Source organism: Anoplophora glabripennis, unplaced genomic scaffold, assembly GCF_000390285.2.
Source record: "Anoplophora glabripennis isolate ALB-LARVAE unplaced genomic scaffold, Agla_2.0 scaffold285, whole genome shotgun sequence".
Classification (NCBI taxonomy): Eukaryota; Metazoa; Arthropoda; class Insecta; order Coleoptera; family Cerambycidae; genus Anoplophora; species Anoplophora glabripennis.
In genome coordinates this window covers 339,957-366,406 of record NW_019416394.1, presented here as the reverse complement: position 1 = coordinate 366,406, position 26,450 = coordinate 339,957, and the positions used below count along the sequence as shown (strand labels likewise).

Genomic DNA, 26,450 nt, shown 5'->3' with positions numbered 1-26,450 from the left:
CACGTCATAAATTCCTTGAAAACTAGTTTCTTTCTACGAACACCAAATTCTTCTCATAAAGCTAATATTTTTTATTATCTATTTAGTTTAATTACAGTCCGGAATGACATATTTTCATGATTTATATAATTCAAAGTAGCTTACATTATTTATTTTAAAATTTTTAACACATTACAAAAATGACATGATTGATTTATAATTCAAATCACAAAACATATAAATATTCAAAACTGCCGCTTTTTATCTCCCCTCTCTACATATGGGACATATGGAACACTAGCGCCCTCTTATTTTTGTAAGATTCTTGTTTACATGGAGTTCGGGCTCCTTGTATAGTCTCCATGGGTCAAAGGGTCAAATATTAAAAAAAAAAACTAACGAACTAATGACGCATGTCCTGAAATGAACGATTTAATTTTACTTTTTGTTTACTCTTAAATTTTGTGATAAACTGAATGTTGATTTGCAAAACTGATTATATATAAATAAAATATCTAAAATAGTTTCAGTTTTTCGAACATAGAACCCCAGAGGTCGATAGTTGATTGATGATTGTTCCTTTGACCTAAAAAGTTTAAAAATGTTAACCAAAAATGCCATTATGGTATTAGATTTACCAGAAGTAATAAGTAATAAAATCATTTGGTATTGTACAAAATATAAATGTTCTAAAACATAGGCACTGTGTAAGATACCAACTTTTTTGTAATATGTACGTGTATATCAATTTTGATTACGTAGTACCTACTTTTGTAATCGGGCTTTGATAAATACTGAATATGAATAGTTTTATTAAATTCTGTTTTATAAATTTATTCAAATAGGATAAAGCTTATTCTGGGGAACTCATACATTTTAAATAGAATAAACATATTAAAGAACAATAAAAATATTCAAATTATTTTGTAGTTTTGAATCAAATGAATCTTAAATGTAAAAGAAAATAATTCTAAATTTAAATCTATCATAATGTAAGACACATTGTGATAACCACGTTTAAAGTGTGTTTGACTTAATCTTAAGCTACTTAAAGAGACCGGGAGGGAGGAGACCGAAATACGCAGCATAACTAATCATTGCAGAAAACAACTTCTCTGCGGGCTACAGCCCCGCTCATCATTGAATACGCCTCCAATATCTAACAAGCTGCTAAGACCATTTGTCTACAGAATCACCTCACCAGATATGGGCCGATTTCGAATTTATTAATTCCTGTGGGTATGCCATAGGTGAGACGATCCAAATAGGTATTTCGATATCTTAATGGGGAATTTACATAAAAATCCTAATATAGGTTGTGAGTTTTAAAAGTTTTTATTCAAATCGTACATTACCAATATGTGACGTACTAGGACAACATACCAATAGATGATTAGATACACTTTCTGTGTATCTATTGGTAAATAAAAAAGAGAAGGACAGTGGTGTGAGATTTTAGTTGAACCTCCTAATAATAGATGGCACAATTAAGGCATGGTTTACTACGTCACACTTGTCCTCCCAATTCGTTTCAGTTTTAAATTTTCTTAGACTCTAAAATTTAGAGTGACAGTTAAATAAATTATTTCATACAGAAATAAAACAGTCAGAGCAAGATTTTGGTCACATGATTTCATTTTATGGTACCTAATATCTAAAAAGGTGTCAAACACCCATTGTAGTAATGATAATTAAGATATGACATACTTCGTAGGTAGGTTTTCCAAATTTCACCCATGTTTAAAAAATAGTTCAAGAAATCTTCCAGAAGCCATTTCCGCAGTACAATTCCTATACCAAAACTACTAAATCGAACGCTCACGGCCTAGACCTTAGCTCTAATTGCCCATACAGTCCAGCAATGTATGAACCTACGACGAAGTTCCTGAAGAATACAAACTCTTCTAACTTCCAAACACATTAAGTGCTTAAACAAAGCCTACATAAAGACAGTGATAATAGACACAAAAGTAGCAGACTTGCAAGCAATAGTGCATAAGTGCAAAAGAAAGTTCAGTTGAAAGCCTCCCAAGAACAGTGACATCCCAAGGGTGTAAAGTGTGTTGTCGGCGAGTAGGAAAACATCCCAACACCGTAAGCAAAATTAGAGGATTTTGGCAAAACTGTCAAAGAGGAATGGAATTGCAACACCACCTTAATCCGAAACATGGCGCCCAACGTGGGGACTAACATCCGAAATCTCAAGGAATAACAATCATAATCTACGACTATTCCAAGATTTCTGAAATATGACCATTTTGCAAATCAAATTCAGTATTTTATAAATGAAAAATAAATTAATTTCTAAAAAAAGTATAAATAAATAAAAACAAAACAGAATTTTATCGTCTGGTAACCAATTTGTGGTGGTCCGTTTAAATGGATTGCTCCAAAATTACTATAATAGGTAATTAGGCAACTTTTAAATAGAGAACCATAATATTAACAAAAAAATTATTAAGATAATCGCCCAAAATATCCCTGCAGAAAATTTTTCGTAGTATCTTAATTTATTGCCGTGGGTAGGTACCTACTAAATTATACGTCGCACATCCAGTGTAATTGATTTTCTTTATCTGCCTTTATATTTTTCAAAATTTTCCGATACACACGTCTGTGTAAACGACATTAGTTATAAACGTGAGCACAAATGATAAACAAATATACCTGGTACGATGTACCTAGCTGGTAGTAGGTAATTTAATTACAGTATCATGTTATCAGTTTATCTATACAATTAATATATCTCATATAAGAATACATATTTCACGAATAACCTTTGTTGGTGATACACCTTTTATCACAGTTCTCTTCGAGTAACAAGCAATATTTTTGTTTAAGTTATTAATTAGTACCTAGTTTAAAAAATAATCCCGAATTTTAAATCAAGATGGTTAACATGTTTAGTAACAGAGTTATAAAACATATTATGTTTGGATTTAACTTTATTTTTGTGGTAAGTTGAAAGTTTACGTTACCTATATTACTACCTAACGATGAAATTTTTTTTGAGTATGTAATGTTGCAAATTAAAGTAATAGGCAACTACTTTGTTATTACAATCTATAGAATAATTTGTTCATTTAATCTAAGCCGTAATTAAACACCGATAAAGCTTTGTTATTTTTTATTTTATTTGATGACTGATAGGTGGTAGCGACTGATAGTTAGGAGGTACCTTGTTAATATTAAGTTGCAATATTGCAAGAATAAATCTAAGAAGAATAAATAATAATATAATGATTTACTTTATCTTTTATTATTTAATTAAAACATAATCTTTTTATCTGAGGGTAATAAATAAAATTGTCTGAAAATATATTTTGTTTTGCATCTGGTTATTTTTTTCGAAGATGACGAAGTATATTTTATCAGTTGTTATTAATATTAAATTTAATTTTTTTATAGAATGCTGTCAAATGATATTAAAAAACTGACGCAATAAATCACCCTTCATACATTTTTTTTTCTTCTTTTTTTTCAAATAAATTAAGTATAGATAGTTTTGAAACATTAACTGCCTTTTATTTCCTTCTCAAATTTTTTATCAATTAGTAACAATGGCATACTCAGAAAAAAAGTTCTAGAGAAAATATATATATGCTGGGGAAAATAGTTTGTATGTATTACTGATTAGAAATGTTTAGAAAGTATAATCGATTTCACACGTTGACAGGGCATCGTATGTACCTAATTAAGCTTATAATTTTTCCATAGTAGATAATAATAAAATTTTTCTTTATTTTCTTTTAAGTATATTCCAAAACACTTTTTTATATTAATTTTCTTAAGATAAAATAACATGGATCGGCATAATTAAGATCTTAAAAGATTATTTTATACTTGAACCCGATGATAAGAGTACATAGATATAAATTAATTATTGCAGCAATATACATATTTCGATAATTAATCATTAAAGTTTTTTAAATAATGCTTTGGTACGACGTTTCATAAAACAAATTTATACTGATGTATTTCAAAGGCAATCCGGACATTATTTATTTATGGACGTTGATATTTTCGTAAAAGCAACTATTATTTTGACGAAAACTAATCTATACTATACAGGGTGTCCGGAAATTCATGCAACAAAATTTTGTCATAGATTCTTAAGACAAATTCAGGGTACCCGTATTTTTTCTTTTTGCCAACTGCCCCCCTCTTTCGGAGTTACAGCCCCCTGAAATCTGCCCCTGAGAAGTCTTTTTTATATATCAAAACAATGTTGTACGAGAATCTCTAAATTTGGTACACAGGGGTTTTATGACATGGGGAATCTTACAGTACTACGCTTTTTGGTGAGAAACCCCCTTAAGACACTTTTTCGTGGCCCCCTTGTCTTTGGGACCAGAAAAATTTGGTCTCAAATTTGATTTTTTTTATTATTAGTTAGCTAGAAAGCCATTGAATTTAGAAACTTTTTTGTAGCTTGATATTTGTTTCGAAAAACGCAATGTTTTTGAGGAAAATGGCGGATCACGATATGCATTCGATCACATTTTGACATTTTTCTCGAAAACATTGCGTTTTACGAAAAAAGTATAAAGAGACAAAAAGTTTCTAAATTTAATGGATTTCTAGTGGACTGATTTTTCAGAAATTTAAATATGCGACCAATTTTTTTTGGCTCCAAAGACAAGGGGGCCCACGAAAAATTGTCTTAAGGGGGTTCCCCGCCAAAAAACGTAGCACTATCAGATTCCACATGTCATAAAACCCCTGTGTACCAAATTTAGTGATTCTCGTACAATAGGGTTCTGAGATATAAAAAAAGATTATTCTTAGGGGCGGACTTCAGGGGTCTGTAACTCCGAAAGAGGGGGCCACTTGGCAAATATAAAAAATACAGGTCCCCTAAATTTGTCTTAAGAATCTGTGACCAAATTTTGTTGCATGAATTTCGGGACACCCTGTATATATTATACAGGTTGGTCCAGCCCAATTGTTAAATAACTGCTTTTTTTTAATGAATAAAAAAAATCTTTTAAGCAAAAGTTACAATCTGTACGATATTTGTTGAGATGGAATTTCAAGAAGATCCCTGCGGCACTTTCTTGGAATTAACCGCATTAACGGCATTAACAGCCGATGTAGAAAGACATTGGCGGCGTGGCGTTCACCGTAGCAACTTGTAGTTCATACTGTGTTTTGCAGTTAGGAAGGCGTGTTTCTTCGTAAGTGTATCATCCTGTGCATTTTCAGCGTAATTTCTTATTAAAATAAATCATTGGAGGTGAAAAATAAAAGAAAAAAATTTAATTCCCAGTTGAAGACTATCATGTTTAACGTGTATAGGTATTTTAAGGCAGTTTTTCCAAGTGAAGCAAAATTTAGTTCTCCTAAACCACGCAAGAGAATATGTACAAAATCCAGAATAGGATATTAGAAACATGATTTATAATTTTAGCAAAAGGATGTCGAGTTACTCTGACACAATTACAAAGAAAAATTAAGTGCGGAATATGACTTTTCGGGAAAACGTATCTCCCTCTACAGTTTACACCTTTTAAAAAAAAACTTTATTAGAAGTTGTAAAAACTCTGACCGAAAAAGAATCAGTTACCTACTGTCGAAGACTGTATGAAATGTTGCCAACATGTGGTGAAAGTTAAAGATAATTACGGTGGTCTATGATAATTACTTACAAAACGAGATTCGAGTTGATGTGGTAGTGTGGAAGACTTGATTATAGCAGCTTCTGATGGTAATAAGTTCTAGTGATGAGCATGATTTCCAAAATTTATCAGATTAGGGGCTGGAAAATCGTGTTTCTGCCCCTAAGGGGTCATTTTCCCGGTCCCAAACGGGGAATTCCAGTTGGCCATAAACTTTTCGAGCACAGTCTGAGTTCCAGAATTTAAAAGTACATAAAAATACCACTGTTGCGATTGCGACGTCCGAAACACGATTTTCCGTCCCCTAAAGGGTCATTTTCCCGGTCCCAAACGGGGAATTCCAGTTGGCCATAAACTTTTCGAGCACAGTCTGAGTTCCAGAATTTAAAAGTACATAAAAACACCACTGTTGCGATTGCGACGTCCGAAACACGATTTTCCGACCCCTAAGGTGTCATTTTCCCGGCCTCAAACGGGGAATTTCAGTTAGCCATAAATTTTTCGACCACAAATCCGACTTTAGAATGCACCTTCGACCTCGCCTCATCACGGAATCCATCTTTCAGGCCCTATAGAGGCAAGTTTTGGCCCCTGGGGCCAATTCCAGACGTGGAGGGCCATTTCTGAGCTCGGGATCGGATTCAGCGTCGAAAAATACACGTGAATACATATGTCCGACCCACAAGTCCGAACACTTTTTTTTTTGTGGGGCTGTGTTATCTTATTGTCCAATGAAAATATTATTTTCCGCATTGGCCAAACTTTAATTTTTTAAAGATGCTAATACCACTGACGAAAACTTTGTGTCTACCACAACTGATCACTCTTTATGCTATTTGTTATATCAGCTACACTATTAACAAAAAAGTCATTGAATTTTTGTGCTATTTCACTTTCAGATGTAACAGTATAATTTTCATTATTTTCACATAATATTAGTTGACTGAAATCATGACATATATTTGACTTTACTAGTGACTTTTAAGTTTTCCATAACTCTTTAGGGTTGTTTTTGTTATTATCAATTTTATTTTCATAATACATTTTTCTTTGACTTTTAGCATATTTACACATTGATTTCTTACAATTTTATAGTATCCCCACTTATCATTTCTATTTAATTCACTACTTCTCTTAAAACTTCCATAGGCTATATCTCTTTCATTTGCTTTGCTTTTTAATTCACAGTCATGGTATGGGATTTGATTTGCTTTTATTTTTATCATATGCTTGGGTGGAATTTTAACAACAATGCTTGATGTTTTATCTAAAATACAATACTAATACAATACAATACTAAAATACAAGTAAAAATTAACAGTTAATGAGTATGTCCAATGGACATACTATTTGTCCATATTATTTTCCAACAAAATTGTGCACCTCCACATAATGCCCAAATAAACATAAAATCTCTAGGGTTCGTAAAAAACGAAGTTTATTTAACACCACCATATAATATCGATCAGTTGAAAGAGAACTAGTACCGCAATAAATAATATTGCATATAATGTTAAATTAAATGCAATTAGAAGTGTACTTCGAAGATGCGAATTACGTATGGAAACAGTTTGAACAGTTCTTTTAAATTTCACTATTCATTTTACATTTTTTGTTTGAATTTAATATTGTACAATTTTTTGTTTATTAATATTAATAATTACTGTCTTAAATTTGCTTCAAGTTTACTAAACTTTCTTCTGTTAGGAAAAATTCTATTAAGATAAAGTTGTTGAAAACATACAAATTTCATATGGTCGGAAAAAAAATCTATCAAAGCATGCAAAAACATTTATATTATATAATCCCAAATATATATATTTTACAGGGTGTCCAAAAATGGGTAACCGAGTAGCTCGGGTCTTTATAATCTGCTTCAAAATCAGTTTGATATTTTTAATTGTAGTATAGCCATAATTAAGAAAGTTACATTTACAAATTAAATTATATTTGTTTTACATTTATCTACTGTTTTGTCTAATTGTTTTTAGGTATGTAATGTTTTGTATTGTTACTTATATCATGTAGTGTATGATGTAGTTTTCTGTTTGCACCTACCCTGTAGGTAATTGGAATTTCTGTAGGTTAGTATATTGTCTAAATAAATAAATAAATAAATAAATAATCAAACAGACTGACAAAGTACAAGGTAGGTCACAGGATATTAAGTTTTACTTACCACTGAGGTGTTGAAATGATTATTTAGTTGGTATTAGAATTATTACAACATTACCTTGTTGAAAGATTACTCAGACAAGTGGGTTAAATATATAAGAGTTAGGTACTTATAAGAAAGTATTATTTTATATTTTACGTCGGTAGAACGTGCACGTCGTAAGTTTTTATCGGAAAACGCAGAATTATGAAACAAAATCGTTATTAAAAAATATTCAAAATGTTCAACATTGCATATCCTGTGCAGTAGTCGACGAAGAACGACAAAAAGTGATCGCAACATGCTCTAGTGCAAATGCACTAACTGCACTATAAAAATAGAAGAAATTTTTGCCTTAGAAATTTATTCCATTTTCTAACAACAAAGCGGTTATGGAACAAAGGAACTTGGCTGGGACACACTATATGATGAACTTTGATCATACTATTCATTGTTACAGATAACAGGAATCATCATATTGGCTGTGGGAGCATCAGTAAAAGCATACTACTATCCCTACGAGACATTTTTAGACGATAGATACTTTTCACTACCAAATATGTTGATTGCTACAGGCTCATTAATCTTTTTTATTTCTTTCTTGGGATGCTACGGTGCGATGAGGGAAAATTGGGTGATATTAATGATTGTAAGTATCTCAGCTTGTTAAAGTAACTGATTTGTTTCAGGTTTCACACAGTTTCAGGTAATAAATATATGTACAAACAAACAGGGTGTAAGTTGAATCTTTGCTTAAACGGTTTAACTTGTGACAAGCAGACACGTGACATGTAACTTACCATGGTTTTTAGGGTTGTTATACTCTGTTTTCACCATGGTTATGCCTGCACTTCCTTAGCCTTAACTAGGCTTGCCTTTGGAAGCACTGGATGCGGTCGGTAACTGAGGCCACTACGAAGAGTATCATTGTCTGAGAAGCCATAAAACCGGAATCAATATCAAGGTGGATTTAGGGATTCTGATAGCGGCTCCGCCCCCACAGATCATAGCCCGAGAGCAAGGTCAGGACATAACTTTGTATCTAAGGCTAAGGAAGTGCCATGTCAGTCTATAACTGCCAGCGATAAGGAATAGAGGCCATGGCATAACAATTCAAAAAACTATAGTACTTTAACAACAGGAATGAAAGTTTAAAAAAATTCACATTTATGTAAATACAGGGTGAGTCGTTAAATAAGAAAAAACACAAATGTTGTAATCTTCATGTGTTTTCAATTATAGCGTAATTACAAATTTTAAAAATTTGAAATCAAAATATGTCATGTTCATAGTTCAAAAGTAGGATTTTATGTTGCCATAGTTTAACATTTGTTTACACGTTTGCACGATCAAAGTGTTACTGACTTATTCGAATTTAGAGTATGCAAATATGGTGTTTGGTTATTAGTCCGAGCGAATTAGGTTTTTTTTTTTCAAAAATCGGGCCTACGTCGAATTTTATTGGCTTAAAAATAAGTAAAAAATACACAGAATAAAAGCCTAAATTTGTATATTTGTAGAGGTTGAGCCATATTGTTTATAACAAAAGAAAAAAAATAATTGCTCTTTTTTCAGTTTGGTAGAATTGAATGTAACAGTTCTTTTAAATACTATAAAATACAGTACTTAAATGTAATGTTGATATTGTAACATTTAATAATATTCTAGGCACAATTTACGCAATAACAGATAATAGACAATAACAGACAATATTTTATACGTCGACCTTTTCTGAGCACGCAAATACTGATCACTTTTTTCCAAGAAATAATTGACTTTTGGTTTTAAATATGTAAAAAGATCTTCTTGTGAAAATATCGAAAGCATAATTATAAAAGAAAACGTGAAAAGTCAATAAATATGTATTTTTCGGGGTCTGGCGATGACTTTCACAGACTTTTGCCTACACCATTCGAAAGAGCGGAAAAAAAATAAGTTGATTTAAAAAAAGTATTTCGGTAGCTGCTTTTTAATTGCCACAATCCATTTGTTAAGTAAGAATTTTGTGAAGCCGAGCGCAGCAAGGGCACTATGACGTCACAGCGCTCCCCTCTCCTGGCTACCGCGGGCCGCGCGCGGATCTCGCTGCCTTTAACGAATGTTTACTTGGTCATTTCTTGGTCGAATCGTTTCAAAAAAATTCAGCGTATAAAGGAAGTATTCTACTTTATAACGAGCCCAAATTTATTATAAAATATGAAATACAACAGGCAGAATACCGTTTTTAAGAAAAAAAAAAAATATCTCGGCTCCTATTGGTCGGATCGAGACGCTTTTTTTTAAATTCATGTTTTTTTAAGCACTATTTGATGTAATTGGTTTAAAATTTGTATATTAAAAAATCGCCAAGAAAAGGACCTTAGTTACGGTTTCTTTTTGGTTTTTTGTTAATAATCTTTTTATTTTGCATCTTAAAAATTTGAAATTTACACAGACGCGAGATAATGTAATTACCTTTCGATTCTTTTATGCCGAATTTCGATATCTTCACTTGGGCACTCGCGTTTTCGACTTTATAATTTTGCAATAGGCCGCCATTTTGAAATTGGGAGTCCGAATTGCGGGTATTCGTTGAGCAACAGTTATCTTTTCCTGTAGTTTCATCCAATTTCAGTCAAATTCGTTCTTTTTATTTAATGCTGAAAATTTTGCACATTTTATTTTTTTCACCTCTAATTTTGCAATGTAAAAAAAAATTTGCGAGCTTTCTCAAATGCCTATCCTTGTAGCAAAGGATAAGGAACAAAATCGGTAAGTATACCTCATGCCGATTAGAGTCTTATTTTCGGAGATATAAGCGAAAATCCGAAAAAAGTGCAATTTTTTTTTCTTTTGTTATAAACAATATGACGCTCGACTTCTACAAATACACAAATTTAGGCTTTTAATCTGTGTATTTTTTACTTAATTTTAAGCCCATAAAATTCGACGTAGGCCCGATTTTTGAAACAGGCATGTGTTTGGTCTAATTCGCCCGGATCATATGGTTTTTGTAATGGAAATGCTAGTACTGCTGTTGAAGAATATCGTTAACGGTTTCCACGTTACAGGTCCTGATAGAAATGTATTTATCAGAGTTTTCAACAAACTGTGCGAAACCGGAAAGCTTCCCAGTTCTAGTTTAACATCTGAACGAGGTCATCGATGGAAGGTTTAGAAGAAATAGAAAATATTCTTGTTCTATTAGAGATGATGGAACTACCAGCTCACGAAGGATTGCTTCCCAATTGGGCATTCCACAAAAAAAGGGTAATAAAACCCTCGACGAGCAAGGCTTATATCCGTACCATGCAAAAGGTACAACACCTACAACCGGAAGATTATGCTAAGTATATCGAGTCCCTTCGATGGATCAATAATGATCATCTTATATCCCGTATACTTTTTACGGATGAAGCAACATGATCGATAGTTATTTAATTGTTCTTTTCATTTTGGAGAATCGTCCCTCAAGAGACCACTTTTTTTACAAAATGAACTGCAAGTGCTACTAGAGGATGTTCCTATAAACATCAGAATGCGAATGTACCAGCAGCACGATGGAGCTCCTGCACATTTCGCTATCTAGTGAAGCTACATTTGAACCAGAGGTTTCCAGGTAATTGGATTGGCCGCACTGGTCCTATTAGTTGGCCTCCAAGATTTCCAAACCGCACAGCACTAGATTACTGTTTATGGGGCTGGTAAAAAAATTAAGTGTACAAAGTTAGAGTGAACACTCGGATGGCATTAATTCGACGTATCATCAATACCTCACACTTATTAAAGAAGACATGCAGCAATCAGAGCTACAGGCGACCTTCGTAGACAAAGCGTTTAGAGGTCAATGGGTTTTTGAACATTTAATCAAAGAACGCCATGACTAATAGAATATTAATAAATTCATGTTTTTTATTGAAATGTACATCATAGCTTGAAAACAAATGAAAATTGTATAACAACATAAGAGTTTTTTCTTATTATTTTGACATGTAGAATCCATTCCTAGAGTTTGGTGCGATTCTCCCAACTCACCCTGTATATTGGAAGATGTTTGATGTAGGCTCCTGAAACTTTAAATGACAGTTAAGAAAAGTTAAAAATTCATTGAACTATCACTAAAAATCTCTTCTTGATTGTGTTTTCGTTGTGAATATGCATCATTTTTTTTATTAAACTAAAATCAACGTAACATACAGTTGAATAAACTGACAGAAACAGTATTTAAAAGATAAAAATATGTATAAATTATAATTGGAAATTAAAATTTAGATTATTTTTAGAAAAGTTAAAATTTGTATGTCAATGCCTTTTTGAACTTTCGACTTCTACTTATTTAAAATTGTATTTATTACAAAATAGGCCATAGACCCTTTCTATGAAACCGGTAGTTTTTTGGTTACTATAAAATTTTTTCAAACCTCAGAAATTAGAATTTTTTTTAATAAAATGTAACAAAATTTTTCTTAGAAAACAAAAACGAATCAGAAACTTGATCACATTCCAAAATATTAAGTGGCAGCATCAGAATTTTGGATTTCTTAGTGCCCTCTCTCAGGATTTGCGCCATTGGTTAACATAATTATAATACAAATTTAGTGAATTTTTACATTTACATAGTTATACCAGTAACTCAATTTTTATGGGCATACATCTAACATCTTTTTTGAGCAAGTATCTTTCAAAAATTAAGCCAATTAGAATATAGATTCATACAAACCTTTCTTCTTAAAATTTTCCAAGTAATTATTTTCTGAAAAAAGTCAGGATATTCAGGGTGTCCCGTAATTCCACGTAAATATGGAAGTAGTATTCTATGGCCTATTTTAGAAGGGGTCTTGTCTTTTTTTTCGATTTAAGCCCTCCCTGCAGAGATATTCGCGTTTGTGGGGTGAACCAAAAATTCGGTTTTCATTTTTTTTCAAAAACGGCTTAACCTAAAATTTTTAAATTCGGTACGTATGTTCTGCTGATGGAACGACGTTTTAGCAATAAATTTTTATTTGCATCCTTCACTTCGAAGTGGTTGAAATAAGCAACCCTTCCTGATGTTTTGGTCAGAACTTTTTTCTAGATGGCTATGGATCATAATTAAAATTACGGTTTTGTGGCCCTATGATTTTATGTTTTCTTGCTCTTTCAATTTTTTCAAACAATTAATACTTTCTGTGTAAAAAAAATATGTTTTATCAATTACCACCCTTTCAAACTTGAAATGGTAATAAATAAAAAACACATATCAGGCGTGCGTCATTTTAATGCTTAATAATTTAAACTAAAACTCAAAAAGTACATAAGATATAAATAAAAAAATACTACACCATATTATGTTCATATTGTGTTCACCATATTGTGCCATAGAATACGGGACACCCTGTATAATAACAGTCCTGAAAAGTACAGACATTATTTACTAAATACTAAATATTAAATTTGCAAAGGTATAAAGCGGCCTTTGGGATAATTATAAACATTTTAAGTTACATATATTTTTTCCAGTTCATATTTTTATGTTTCTTGTTATGAATTTCTTCCATATTACAAATTATACATATAATAAGAATATAAACCGGACAGAGAAACTAAATTAGCTTAAATTTATGATAATAAACATTTTATTATTATACAGATTTGCAAAATATACGGTGTGTTTCATTTCAAATAAATACAGAGCCATAACTTGCTTCACAAGGGGACTTTAAAATAACCAATATATTAAAACCAACTCAACACGGCTCTATTTTATTTAATGAAGCAATTAAACTAAAATAAAATAATATACCTAAATTAAAGTAATTTAATTTAAATACAGTTAATATTAACCCTAATAAACTGTTATACACAAATTTAACAGAGGCCTATATTTTCTGTAAATTGCAATAAACAGATTATTTTCATGCGTGTACACAAATAATGAGAAATAAATATTAAATTTTCTAGGCAACGAAATGAAATTTTGAATAGGTATAAAAGTATTTTTCGATTTGAAACATATTTTATACTTAAAAATTTTCTCATAATAATATTTCGCGTACTTCACTCTACCTACATTTAATTTAAAAATATTCCACCATTTTTAAAATAACCCGACTATACTGCGGATATTACATATTTTGTAAAAACGTATGAATACTTAATTAAAATTTTATTATGGAAATATTACTATATGGCCTTCGTTAGCATTACTTTATTTTATCGATCATTTTGTTCTTGTAACGTTATACAAAGCCTTCATAAATGATTAGAAGACACATGACCAGTTATTTTGTTTGCAACAGTAATTTTATTTCCTTCATGTTGGTATGCGGAATTATAATATCAAAAATGTAACTAGAAAGAAGTGACGATAAGTTGGCAAACTGCAAATAAATGGCAAATTTACGTGTTTTTTCACTTTTTTACTGCCCACGAAAATTTCAATTTCTTTATTTCCATTAGACAATTTACAAATTGTATTGGAATTGTCAATAAAAGTGTAAAAGCTACATAAAATTAGTAAATACTAAACACATAAAATAATACTTTAACAAACAACAAATACACATATATTATAAGTACATCAAAGTATTCGTTAACATCATAAAATCTTTTGTATACTAATTGCAGCTCTAAGCGCTTTTTAAACAGTCCAGTCGATGAGCAACTTTTTAGTTCAGACTTATTGTAAATTTTTAGACCCAAGTAATTGGGTGATCTGCTGGCACAATTTAATCTACAAAAAGGCACGTAAAAATTATTTTTTTGTCTTGTATTTATAGAGTGGATACTATCATGTTTTATAAATTTGTCCTGATTATTATGTATATACAAACAAAGCTCATATATGTATTAAGAAAGATGGCATTATTAAAATTTGGTGTTTTATAAATAAATTCCTACAGCTAACAAAAGATGGCATATGAAACATTACTCTCAATATTTTTTTTTATGAGACAAAAACATTACCTGACATTGAAGACTGCCCCCAAAAACATATTCCATATCGCAATCGGCATTCAACTTCAGCGTAATATAGATTTATTAGCTGATTAATGTTTACAACTGTTCTAAGATTTCTAAACTGATAAAGTACAGAATTTAATTTCGTAATTATATGATCACAATGAGACTTTAACGTTAAACATTCGTCAATATAAAGCCCTAAAAATTTAACACTTTCTGCATGTACCTCTTGTCATACGATTACTGTTTATTTGCAGATCAAGTCTTTTGCCAATTATAAAACCTTAATGCTAATGTTTTTTCAGAATTTAAAAAAAGCCTGTTTTCACAAAACCACTCATTAAGGTCATGCAGAACATTATTACATTTATTTTTTAATATATTATTTCCTTTGTCAGATACCACTATGACAAATCGTCAATGTCATTTATATATAAAAGAAATAGCACTGGGCCCAGTATGGAACCTTGTGGCACACCTATAATAATAACTGCTGATTGTAAGTTAATAGCCGATTTGTTATCATTAGAAATAGCAACAAACTGTTTTCTCTGAAAGAGAAAACTTTCTATACATTTATATGCATTGCCCCGGATTCCATACAAAGCCAGTTTATCTAGAAGTATATTTTGATCTACACAGGCGAATGCCCTGCTGAGATCATAAAAGATCCCAACAGGACACTCCCCTGCTTCAACATATTTTATTATCTCCTCATAGTAAGAGTGATGTGCAGTTGCTGTTGACTTTCCTGATGAAAATTCGTGTTGATTGGGTGAAATAATATTATGACACTTTAAGAATGGTAAAAGTCTTTTCAGAAAACAGCTCTCAAATATTTTGGAGAAACCACTAGGTATATTTATAGGTCTATAGTTTTCGATAAGATTTGAATTATTCTTTTTTTGGATTTGTATAATTTTAACCAATTTTAATAACTCTGGATATTTGCCAGTTGAAAAAGATAAATTTATGAGATAAACTAGCGGTTTACTAATTATGAATATATTAATTAAGAATATTTGTTTTTAGGTTTTTTTATGAGGAGATTATAAAGTTCAACGTCATTGTAAGGCAATAGGCTTATAGTATTATTTATAGATTCCTTGCTATATCTATCATTTGATTTAATTTGAGGAATCTGATTTACAATATTAATGGGTACATTTTTAAAATAACTGTTAAAGGTATCAGCAATTTCTTTCTCATTATTAATTATTTTGTCATTAATTTTTATCGACATATCTTTTTTAGTTTTTGTTTTGCTATTAAGTTGTGCCACAGTCTTCCATGCGGATTTAACAGGATTCTCAGAGGAACTAATTTTATTCTGATAATGTTGTCTCCTAGACAAATTAACCAAATAATTATGCTTCATCTTCTCATTTTGATACACACGCTTTAACTGCGAATAAGTGTTGCTTAGTAAAAATAGATCTTTCAGTTTTCTCTAACCTCATTAGTAACCCACTTGTTATCAGTCCTATTATTGACATAATATTTCCTTTTAGGGAAATATAAGTTAAAATGAAATAAAAAGACAGATATAAAATTTTGAAAAGCCTCATCCACATTCCCCGTGGAATATAGAGCAGGTCACTCTTCATTTCCTAAACTATTTCTAAATTGATATACCGCATTTTCACTAAAAAACCTTTTTGTGCAACAGTCATTCTCAGTCTTAACCCTATTTCTTAAGCCCAGATCAATATATACGGATCTATGGTCAGGTAAATTATTATCCACCACATATGATGTGGCGTCATCTAGACGACCTAATGGAAAATTAGTCATTTTATGTTGTAGGCAATTAAATTACCTACAATTTAAGGTACTTATAGACATTTTTCACTAATTTGTTAACTGTAAAATAAAGGTCGAACGCGGAAATACAGTGTTCTAAAATTGGGCATTATTATTGCAAAAAGCTATTATATGTTGATGAAATTTATCGAAAAGACAGTCAATTCAAAGACCAACATGTGCGCCAAACGCCGATTCAGTTGACCGTGAAATTGTTGCTCTAGGTATTTGTTAATTAATTTCGTTCGTACTTCTTTACTAATTGTTTAATTATTTAACTTGAAGAGATATTAAAATGAAATTTAGTCCAGGGAGCACATTTTAAAATTATTTTCATTCACTTATTATATACAGTGTTGATACAAACTTGCATTTTTTTAAATATAACACCCTGTACATTTTTGCATATTTAGGCCTATCAAAATGCAGCAATAATATAGGGTTTACAGGCGTTTCGATGGGCCATTTTCCCAATAGAGGCTCATAAATCCGAAAACAGACTCCGTGCAGCTATTTGTAAACACTCAATAAGAGGTAGTTATAACGAATCTGAGACATAAATAATCATCACTTTTAAATTATTTTTTTAATTTTTATCTTTTATGTATTTAGAAAAGTTAAGTATTTGTTTTTTTTAATTGATGTTTCCATATCCCAACTATTTATTTAATTAACAATAATTACCTACCAATAATTTTTCCAAATTAGAATCCAATCTTAGTTGTGATTTCCAAACAAAATTAAAAGTCATCGTTGGTCAGGAAAACAAAAAAAAAACAGCATCTATCTATGTATGTGTGTCTACAGATTTTCGGTTTAAAAAAAATGACTAATTTTTCAAGAAATGAACTCGTTCATACGATTTTTATTCTTGGAGAGTGCGAGAAGAATTGTTTGCTGGCATCACGAATTTACAAGACACGCAATTTCGACACAGGCATCCAAGAGAAAAATCTTTTGGGACGATTCATTGCAACCGGTAACGTGATTTATGTAAAACAAACTAGAAGCAAATACACAAATAAATTACTCACGAAGAAAATGATTTTCAGGTAGAAAATCTTCATACCTACTAGCGTTTCGGTTATTAATAGACAAATAAATATTAGTCACATCTATTAGGCCTATTATTAAGAAACACAAATTTCATCCATTCCATATACAATTACACCAGGAATTACTGGTAAGGGATTTTGAAGCTAGAATATTTTTTTGTTATTGGGAGAAGTTCCTGATTTTTTCAGCAACGTATTATTTTGTGACGATGCAACTTTTCACAAGAACGGTTTTGTAAATTGGCACAATTTTCACTATTATTCTGACATAAATCCTCACCTATTTAGAATAAGTAGCCAACATAAATGGACAATAAATGTGTGGGCGGTGTAATATACGACTGTAGTTGGTCCATTTTTTTTTACGGAACCCTTACTGGAGGTTTTTAAAAGATGACTTTATGCAATTAATGCAGGGATTGCCACGTGAATTTTGAACACGATGTGGTTCCAGCACGACGGGGCTTATGCCCATTAAGCAGCAATTGCCAGACATTTTAAACGAACAATCCAGATAGGTGGATCGGAAGAGGGGGCGCGGTAAATTGGCCACCTCGGTGCCCAGATCTCACCCCCTTAGATTTTTTCTTGTGGGAATAAGAGAAAGACAAAGTTTGCTAAAACCTCTAAATACTGAAAATGACATGAAGCAGATAATTCAAGACTCTTTTAATAGCCTCACACCTGATGTACGAATAAGAGTTAAATCATCATTTGAACAAAACTTTGAACATTTGTTTTGATTTTTTCGTTGGTCTTTTAAAAATAACATAGCTACGTACTTGGAATCTCTGGCTCAAGAATTGGTTTTGTTTCTTTTGTAGTTACAGTTTATTGTACATTTATTAATTTGTAAATATTAATATTGGTACTTATTGCTAATTAAATAAATAGTAGGGATATGGAAACAATAATTAAAAAAAAACAAATTGATAACATTTGTAAATTCATATTCGTAACTGAGCAGATATTTTATTGAGGGACCGAAAAGTTAAAAATAAAATAAAATTTAATTTTAAAGTTCATTTACATGAAAACTATCAGAAGTAACCCCACATAAAATAGTGTTGCTGGAAAGGTAATTCTATCTGCTTTTCATATAAGCTAGTAAAAATAGGCCAATTTATATAACAATTTTGGAATTTGCAAACCTCGATCACTCTGTATATAACTAAAGATTAATGACGACACTTCTGCGGCTTCTAAGAAATTGCAAGATTATCAGTGATTGTAAATGTCGCAGATTCGTTAAAACGATATCATACTGAGTGTTTACAAATGGCTGCATAGGAGTTTGTTTTCGGATTTATAAGAATCTAATATGAAAACGGCCCATCGAAACGCCTATAAACCTTATATTATATGGATGGATTTAATGTGGAACACACTGTATAACTGTTGTTATAATTACTTTGAAAATTTTATTGTTCAGTTAAATAGGCCAGGAAATTAGCTGGGAAATGACCATTTCGCAACTTTTTATTTCGGCAACCTGAATTTATCACTATAGATGCTAAATATTATCTACAATAACATATTAGTTTCCACAGTCATAAAAATGGGGGGAAGATTGTTTACAGGCTGGTTAATTGTATAATTTTTACGTATATCACGTTTTTCTGCGTTATTATTAAAACTATTCAGTTTACAAGTTATGGCCTTATAAACAAATTAACTAATTTAGTGTGGATGATCCCGAGGATCTTCCACAATCGCATAGATTTTTTTCAAGGTAGATTTCATAACAATACGTTGAAATCTATAATTTTTTTTTTAATTTCAAATTTGCAACCTGGAAATTCTTTTTATTTTTTAGCCTTAGCTGCAAAACGAAATATACGACGCACGAGCGTGAATTATATTATTACATATTCGGAAAGCTTATGAAAAGAGCTTAAAGTTAAAAAAAAATCGTCAAGATTCGTTGAAAAACAACGGAGTTACAGCTTGTCAAAATTGACGGCCGATTGTTGAACAAATTAGGTTGATAGCGGCAAAAAAAATACTGTCATAACCGGCAACCCGAGTACTTTCCCATGTAAAAATATTTTATTTGTGGAAGTATGTTAAGTGCATAAGAAATATTGTCAAAAGTCAATGGGTCGCTTGATTTTCGGCGAGCCGTGGCGCGGCGGAAGGGTGGGGGAAGCGAATGACAGCGGGTCCGAAGAAAATGACGATAATATTCATAGTCCTGCCGTTAAAAAAGCGAAATTCGCTTGAAAATAATATATTTGACAGTCTGTAACTCCGTTGTTTTTCAACGAATCTTGACGATTTTTTTTTAACTTAAAGCTCTTTTCATAAGCTTTCCGAATATGTAATATATAACTATATCACGCTCATGCGTCGTATATTTCATTTTGCAACTAAGGCTAAAAAATAAAAAAAAATGATAGATTTCAATGTATTATTATGAAATCTACCATGAAAAAAATCAGTGCGATTGTGGAAGATCCTCGGGATCGTCCAGACTAATAATTAGTTAATTTGTTTATAAGGCCATAACTTGTAAACTATTCAACTTACCGATTCCAGATTTCGTGTGAGTTATTAGACAGTGATAAGGAATGAGAGGATGCGATGCCAAAACGTTCTGGTAATAATAACGCAGTTTATAAATGTTTAATTCAAAAGTCATAAATAAACTTCTTCTGTTTATAACTTTTGATCTAATCAATATTTTTTGACGCTCAAGGGCTAGTTTTGTAGGTTTTTTGAAGACGAAAAAAGAAAGTACTTTACTAAGTATTTTCTCGTGGAAATGAACGGAAAAAAGTTATAAGCGAAAAACGTGAATTTACGTAAAAATTATACAATTAACAACCCTGTAAACAATCTTCCCCCCATTTTTATGTCTGTGGAAACTAATATGTTATTGTACATAATATTTAGCATCTGTAGTGATAAATTCAGCTTGCCTATAAAAATGTATAGAATATTTTAGAATTGTATGAGCCAAAACTAATATTTGTATTTAAAAAAATTATAAAAATGATTTATGTGCTTTTCAAATATCAAAAATACTTTAACTATTCCTTTTATTCTTTAGTTTTCAGTCCTGCTGTCTGTAATATTTATATTTGAATTATCCGTGGGTATAGCTGGTTACGTGTTAAGAGATAAAACGTCTTACTACATAGAGAATACACTATCTGGAAGCATGGTTACTTATAAGACTCAGCACGCAATCAGCAGTATGTGGGATGTAATTCAAGAACGGGTAAATATTTCCTACATTTTGCTACTATTCCCTGAGAAATGTAATAAAAAATTCAATTATAATCCAAATTTCAGTTCCAGTGTTGTGGAGTGAATGACTACAGTGACTGGCGGATACCTCTCGGTAGTAACTTGTTGCCAGTATCCTGCTGCCCCCGTAGTAGCGGTACAGTAGGAGCTTTTTACTGTAACTCAGATACACAAAATACTACTACGACTACGGAACCGGTAGTATCAACTGAATCAACAATAGCAATGTCATCAACGGTAGAAACAACTGTTAGTGAAACACCGGAGATATTGATATCTGATACAACAAGCTCTGAAACAGTGACACCTGTTGCAACGATATCTGAAACAACAACGGTTGAGTTAACAACAATACCGAATGAGACTACAACGGTGAATGAGTCAACAACACTGAATGAGTCAACAACGGTGGATGAATCGACAACGGTGGATGAGTCAACAACATCGGTCAACGTAACAGATACTACTCAGAATGTTCCAGAAATAGTTAACGTAGCTAATACATCTTATCCTGATTCTTCGTCTGCACCATATACATCGGGATGCCTTTCATTATTTGGAAATTTTGTGAAACGGCACGCTATAGATATTGGGGCTGTTGGTATATCATTAGCTGTTATTCAGGTAAGAAAATACTTTGCAGTGATATAGTTCGACAAATCAAATTCACCCTTTTGGAAATCAAGTATTTCTACAAAAACATTTTATATTAGGTGGCCTGTGCAACGGTTTTTGACTTACATGTCACACTAACATTTTGTAAATAATGGGAACCATAGTTGGCCATGGCATGTCTAAAGAGGATGCTTGGGCTCTCTAAAAACAAATGCAGTATTAAGCACAATTGGATAAAAATAGATTTCATTAATACGAAATTCAAGGGAGGGGTAAATTTAAAATATCGGAGTACATAATATCTTGTTAGTTTTAAGATCCATGAGCAAATTGTACATGGCGTAAAAACTAGGACTGATTTGAAACACCATGTAGATATTACACGTGTAAAAAAATGACTGACGATATATTTTATAATTTGTGATTGTGATATACTAGATATACAGTAGTGTCCACTATTATTGATAGAATTAAAGCAAATTAACAAGAAGAAGTTACATTTTTGTTCTCGTTGCAAAGAAATGTTTGAACTAATAAAACGATCTTCAGTATACAGAGAACGCAATAGCATATTTAAAATATTTGAAATATACAGGGTGATTCAGAACTTATCCCAAAAAAAAAATTCTGGGTGTACAGGGGACCCTTACAAATACAATTTTGTAAAGAAAAAATCAAAAAGGGCAGTTCGAAAATGATTTTAAAATACACTTATGTACGGCACTGGAAACTGGTCCACTGTAAAATCTGACCTCGCCCAATGCGACCGGTATGGCGGTGTGATAAAAACGGACAAAAACTTTCGCAAGGAAAGAAATATGTAAATAGAATTTTATCGCACCTATTTTATATTGGCAAATTCAACTGTTTTTAAATAATAAAATCATTTGACATACCCGATGTTACAACAATTGTTCAAAATTTTATCCACCAACGTGTAAATACATTTGGGTCCGTCTTACTCAGTTTCTACGAACTAACACAAATGTTGTCTTGCTTCACCATATCACAAATGCTTCACCATAAATTAAAACGATATCCATGAACTCCGAGTTACTATACACGCAAACCATTTTTGACACTAACTACCCATTTTTGACACTAACTACTATAAAAACTATTGAACAGATAACAGGTAAATACTATTGCAACGACGATTGCAAAATCCGATTTCAGTATTCGGAGTCGCTGAGGCCACGTGACTCTCCATGCGCGTTGCGAATGACGCTAAAGACTACAGTTGTCCAGCTATGTAGTCGTTGAATGTACTATAACTTCAATAATTTTTTTCTCGGAAACTATAAGGATTTTACAAAAATTTTTTTTACGATATTGACTCCATTTCTCATGCCGCATCTATTCCCAAATTTTTTTGGATAAGTTCTGAATCACCCTGTATATCGGGTGAGCCAAAAGTACCGGAATGGCAGGATATCTGGGAATATTCAAGAAGTAGGGTATAAGTAAAGCATTGGGGGTTTAGGATTTTTTCCTCGTGACCTTGATATGACCTTGAAGGTCATGGTCCAGGTCAAATTCAAGATCACCATCGGATAGTCAGGGAAATATCTTAAACCCTAGTGCTCTGCATTTACCCTAACCCTTCAATATTCCCAGATATCCTGCCATTCCGGTACTTTTGGCCCACCCTGTATACATCTTTGTACTGTGGCATATGAAAGAAGTTTACGTATGTAACTGTTTGAACTACACAGCTCCACAAAAAAATATCGAGAAAATTACTTATGGCTAGACTATGTCTATCATATTTTTCCGAAGACGCTGAATCCAAATTCGGGGTCCATCACGTTAGGATTTTTCATAACCTCAAAAAATAGGCCCAAAGACGCAATAAATCTCCATCCACTGACAATCCCAATAACCCCATAAAACCTCTTAATCACTTAAACCCTTAAACCCCATAACCTCAAAATGTCAGAACCCCAAAATCTCAGAACCCAGTAAGAAAAAGACTTATACACGTTGAAGTTGAAGAAGTGAAACACAGTATGATCGAGCCATGCATGGTTCTTGAGCCTTAAACCTATACCAACGAATATACAGGGATGGCCAGAAGTACGGAATAAAATTCATATCTTTTGAATGAGTTAATTTTTTTTTTAAAACGCCGAAACACGTTAACTGATTTTAATTTTTTCCCATCTTTCGGTTATATAATAATTAATTTTTCTACAACCCCCTAACCCCCAGCTGCCCCTACTTTTTTTTCTCAAATGGAAACATAAGGCATGTGGGGGCTCGTTGAAAAGCTTATAGAAAACTGAATCCACCCATACCAAATAAACAAGTTTTATTTTTTCAATAGCAAGGTTTTTAGGGTTGTATAAAACACCTACTTAACAAGTGAAATAAAATTTAATTATCTTCAGTGTTATCCTCCATGAATTTGCACAGAATAAAATAAATAATTTGAAACTGTACCTATCACTGCTAACGCAAAAAAGATATATTTTTTATATTGCGTTTTTTTGGCACCACTTACTTGCCAGGCTTTCTGGTTAATTTTTCGCTTTAGTTGTAAACTGGAGTTCGAAACGTTACTATTGTGTCAAAATCAAGTTATTTACTGAATTGCAATGGTATTGTCCAAATCTCGCAAGGGAGAGTTAGTAAAATATTTCACAAATTTGAGGAACACGGTACAGTACAAACTTTGCCCAAAACTGGACGGGCACGAGCTTTGAATGAAGAAAATAAATTAGACATTGCATTAGAACTTGTTGAAAATCCTCACACTTCAACTGTTTCAATGGCCCGCAATCACGATGCTTCTCGAACTGCAATTAGAATGTTTCTGAAACAAGAGAAATACCACCCCTATAAGATATGTCTTGTCCAAGAGGTTTTGGAAGACGAGTATGATAGGCGATTACAATTTTGTGAGGAAATGATGAGACGGTGTGACGACAATGATGGTTTTCAACGAGACGTACTTTTTTCGGATGAAGCTACGTTTTATTTAAATGGAGTGGTTAACAGGCACATCTATCGCTTTTGGTCCCAGGAAAATCCACGCTGGACATGCGAATCGCATACGCAGCATCCACAAAAAGTTAATGTATGGGCAGGTACCTATCATCAACAACAGAATCTTGGGCCCATTATTTTTTGAAGAAAATCTTACTGCCGCACGCTACCTGGATTTCCTAACATTTGACCTGATACCTGCTCTAACTGTGATTTTCCCTCATGAAATTGATCCAGATATACCGAATGAAAGAATTTGGTTCCAACAAGATGGCGCTCCCCCACATTTTGGAATTGATGTTCGAAGATACTTAGATGAAATGTTTTAAAATCGATGGATTGGTAGACGGGGTACAGTTGAATGGCCGCCAAGATCCCCCGACTTAACACCCCTGGATTATTTTCTTTGGGGATATTTGAAAGAAAGAGTCTACCAGGACAGATCGGATAATATTGAGAATTTAAAAAACAAGTTTAGGGCGGAGATACATAATTTACCAGCTAAAGTCATTCAGAATGCTGTGGACAGCTTTTACTATCGTCTTGGAGAATGCCAAATAGTGAATGGAGGACATTTTCAGCATTTGTGACATTGAGTTTATTTTTGTAAATTATCTAGTTGCTTCAATTTCTAAATGAAAAAAAAAAATTGTTATTGAAAAAATAACTTTTTTTTTGGTATGGGTGGATTCAGTTTTCTATAAGCTTTTCAACGAGCCCCCACATGCCTTATGTTTCCATTTGAGAAAAAAAAGTAGGGGCAGCTGGGGGTTAGGGGGTTGAAGAAAAATTAATTATTATATAACCGAAAGTTGGGAAAAAATCAAAATCCGTTAACGTTTCGGCGTTTTAAAAAAAATTAACTCTTTCAAAAGATATGAATTTTATTCCGTACTTCTGGCCATCCCTGTAGACTTAGAACGTTCAGGGTGCGCGGCCAATTATGACAGCTCTATTAATGAGTATCAGCAATTTTGTCTGTAAGGTTGAATAATTTTTGCACATTTAAGTGTCTGGTGACGAAAGTAGTATAAGTCAATGTAAAAAATTGACCACGAGGGTGAATTTGATTTGCAAAAATTTGTATTTTGGAGTACAAAATATGAGTTGATGTGCATCATGGGCAGTTATTTACAGAAATTAGATTCGAACTGCGGTGTATTTACAAGAAACAATTTTTATATAATCATTTTTTGCAATATGGAAAACTAAGCACATTTTAGTAAAAAATTATAATTATCTAATTATTATTTGGTATTTTTTAGCTTCTGGGAATTTGCTTGTCCTTCTACTTGTCCCGGCAGCTCAAGAATGGTTATTATAGTACATAACAGTGAAAACTGAGGATGTAAATATTAATTTATCTGTTTATATATTTCTCCGTCGTTTATATAGATATTCAAAATGATAATCAAAGATATTAGTTAGAAAATCTACCTCAAAATTAAACAAATTTAAAAATACTGAACCATTGAAATTATCAAGTTAAAAAAATATATTGATGTCCTATCCATGTGAGTACAATGATTGAATTAGATATTAAAATAAATTAAAAAAAATATTTATATCAAAAATATATTACAAGAATTTGACTTTTTTATGTTAATTACAATACATTTAATATGTCATTAGTGCTATCTTTGTTTATTTTTATTGCCGTACTTTAGGTTAATTGTGGAAGTTCTAAAGATGTAAATAGTATTTCTTCTTATCATAAAGAGTAAAATTATTTTTTTTCAATTATGTATTTTTTATTAATAATTTTGGTACTTTTACTTTACTTTAAAGTATTAAGCTAATTCAAATTAATTTAAAAAATTTTAATGCAACTATCATTAAATATGCTTTGATAGCAGTTACTGCACAGCCCCACAAAAAAAGTGGGAGGTCCGAAAGACAAGATCATGGTATCCATATGTTTTTGGGGTCGTTGAATCCGAAACCGGTGTTCGTTTAAGCCGATTAGCTCTATAATAGGTTTTTCCCATCTCCTCACTGTATCCACCCATTTTTTTTGGGAAATAATCGACATGGGAATGTTGTTGGAGATCCATTAAGCAGCCT

At 32.0% G+C, this 26,450-nt stretch overlaps 1 protein-coding gene across 1 annotated transcript; it reads left to right on the top strand.

Annotated features, from left to right (window-relative positions):
- Window positions 1-2,752: 2,752 nt before the first annotated feature.
- LOC108908056 (CD63 antigen-like) lies at window positions 2,753-25,721 on the top strand. The gene is made up of 5 exons (XM_018711964.2): window positions 2,753-2,935; window positions 8,213-8,401; window positions 20,584-20,754; window positions 20,829-21,407; window positions 25,652-25,721. The coding sequence occupies exons 1-5, from the start codon at window positions 2,870-2,872 to the stop codon at window positions 25,715-25,717; spliced, it is 1,071 nt and encodes a 356-aa protein (XP_018567480.1). The 5' UTR covers window positions 2,753-2,869; the 3' UTR covers window positions 25,718-25,721.
- The last annotated feature ends 729 nt before the right edge of the window (window positions 25,722-26,450 follow it).

Bases quoted from the DNA above. Each gene is read 5' to 3' on its own strand.
- LOC108908056 (XM_018711964.2), top strand. From the start codon at position 2,870: ATGGTTAACATGTTTAGTAACAGAGTTATAAAACATATTATGTTTGGA. The intron at 2,936-8,212 runs GTAAGTTGAAAG...TCATTGTTACAG, and splicing joins GATTTAACTTTATTTTTGTG to ATAACAGGAATCATCATATT. The intron at 8,402-20,583 runs GTAAGTATCTCA...TTTATTCTTTAG, and splicing joins ATTGGGTGATATTAATGATT to TTTTCAGTCCTGCTGTCTGT.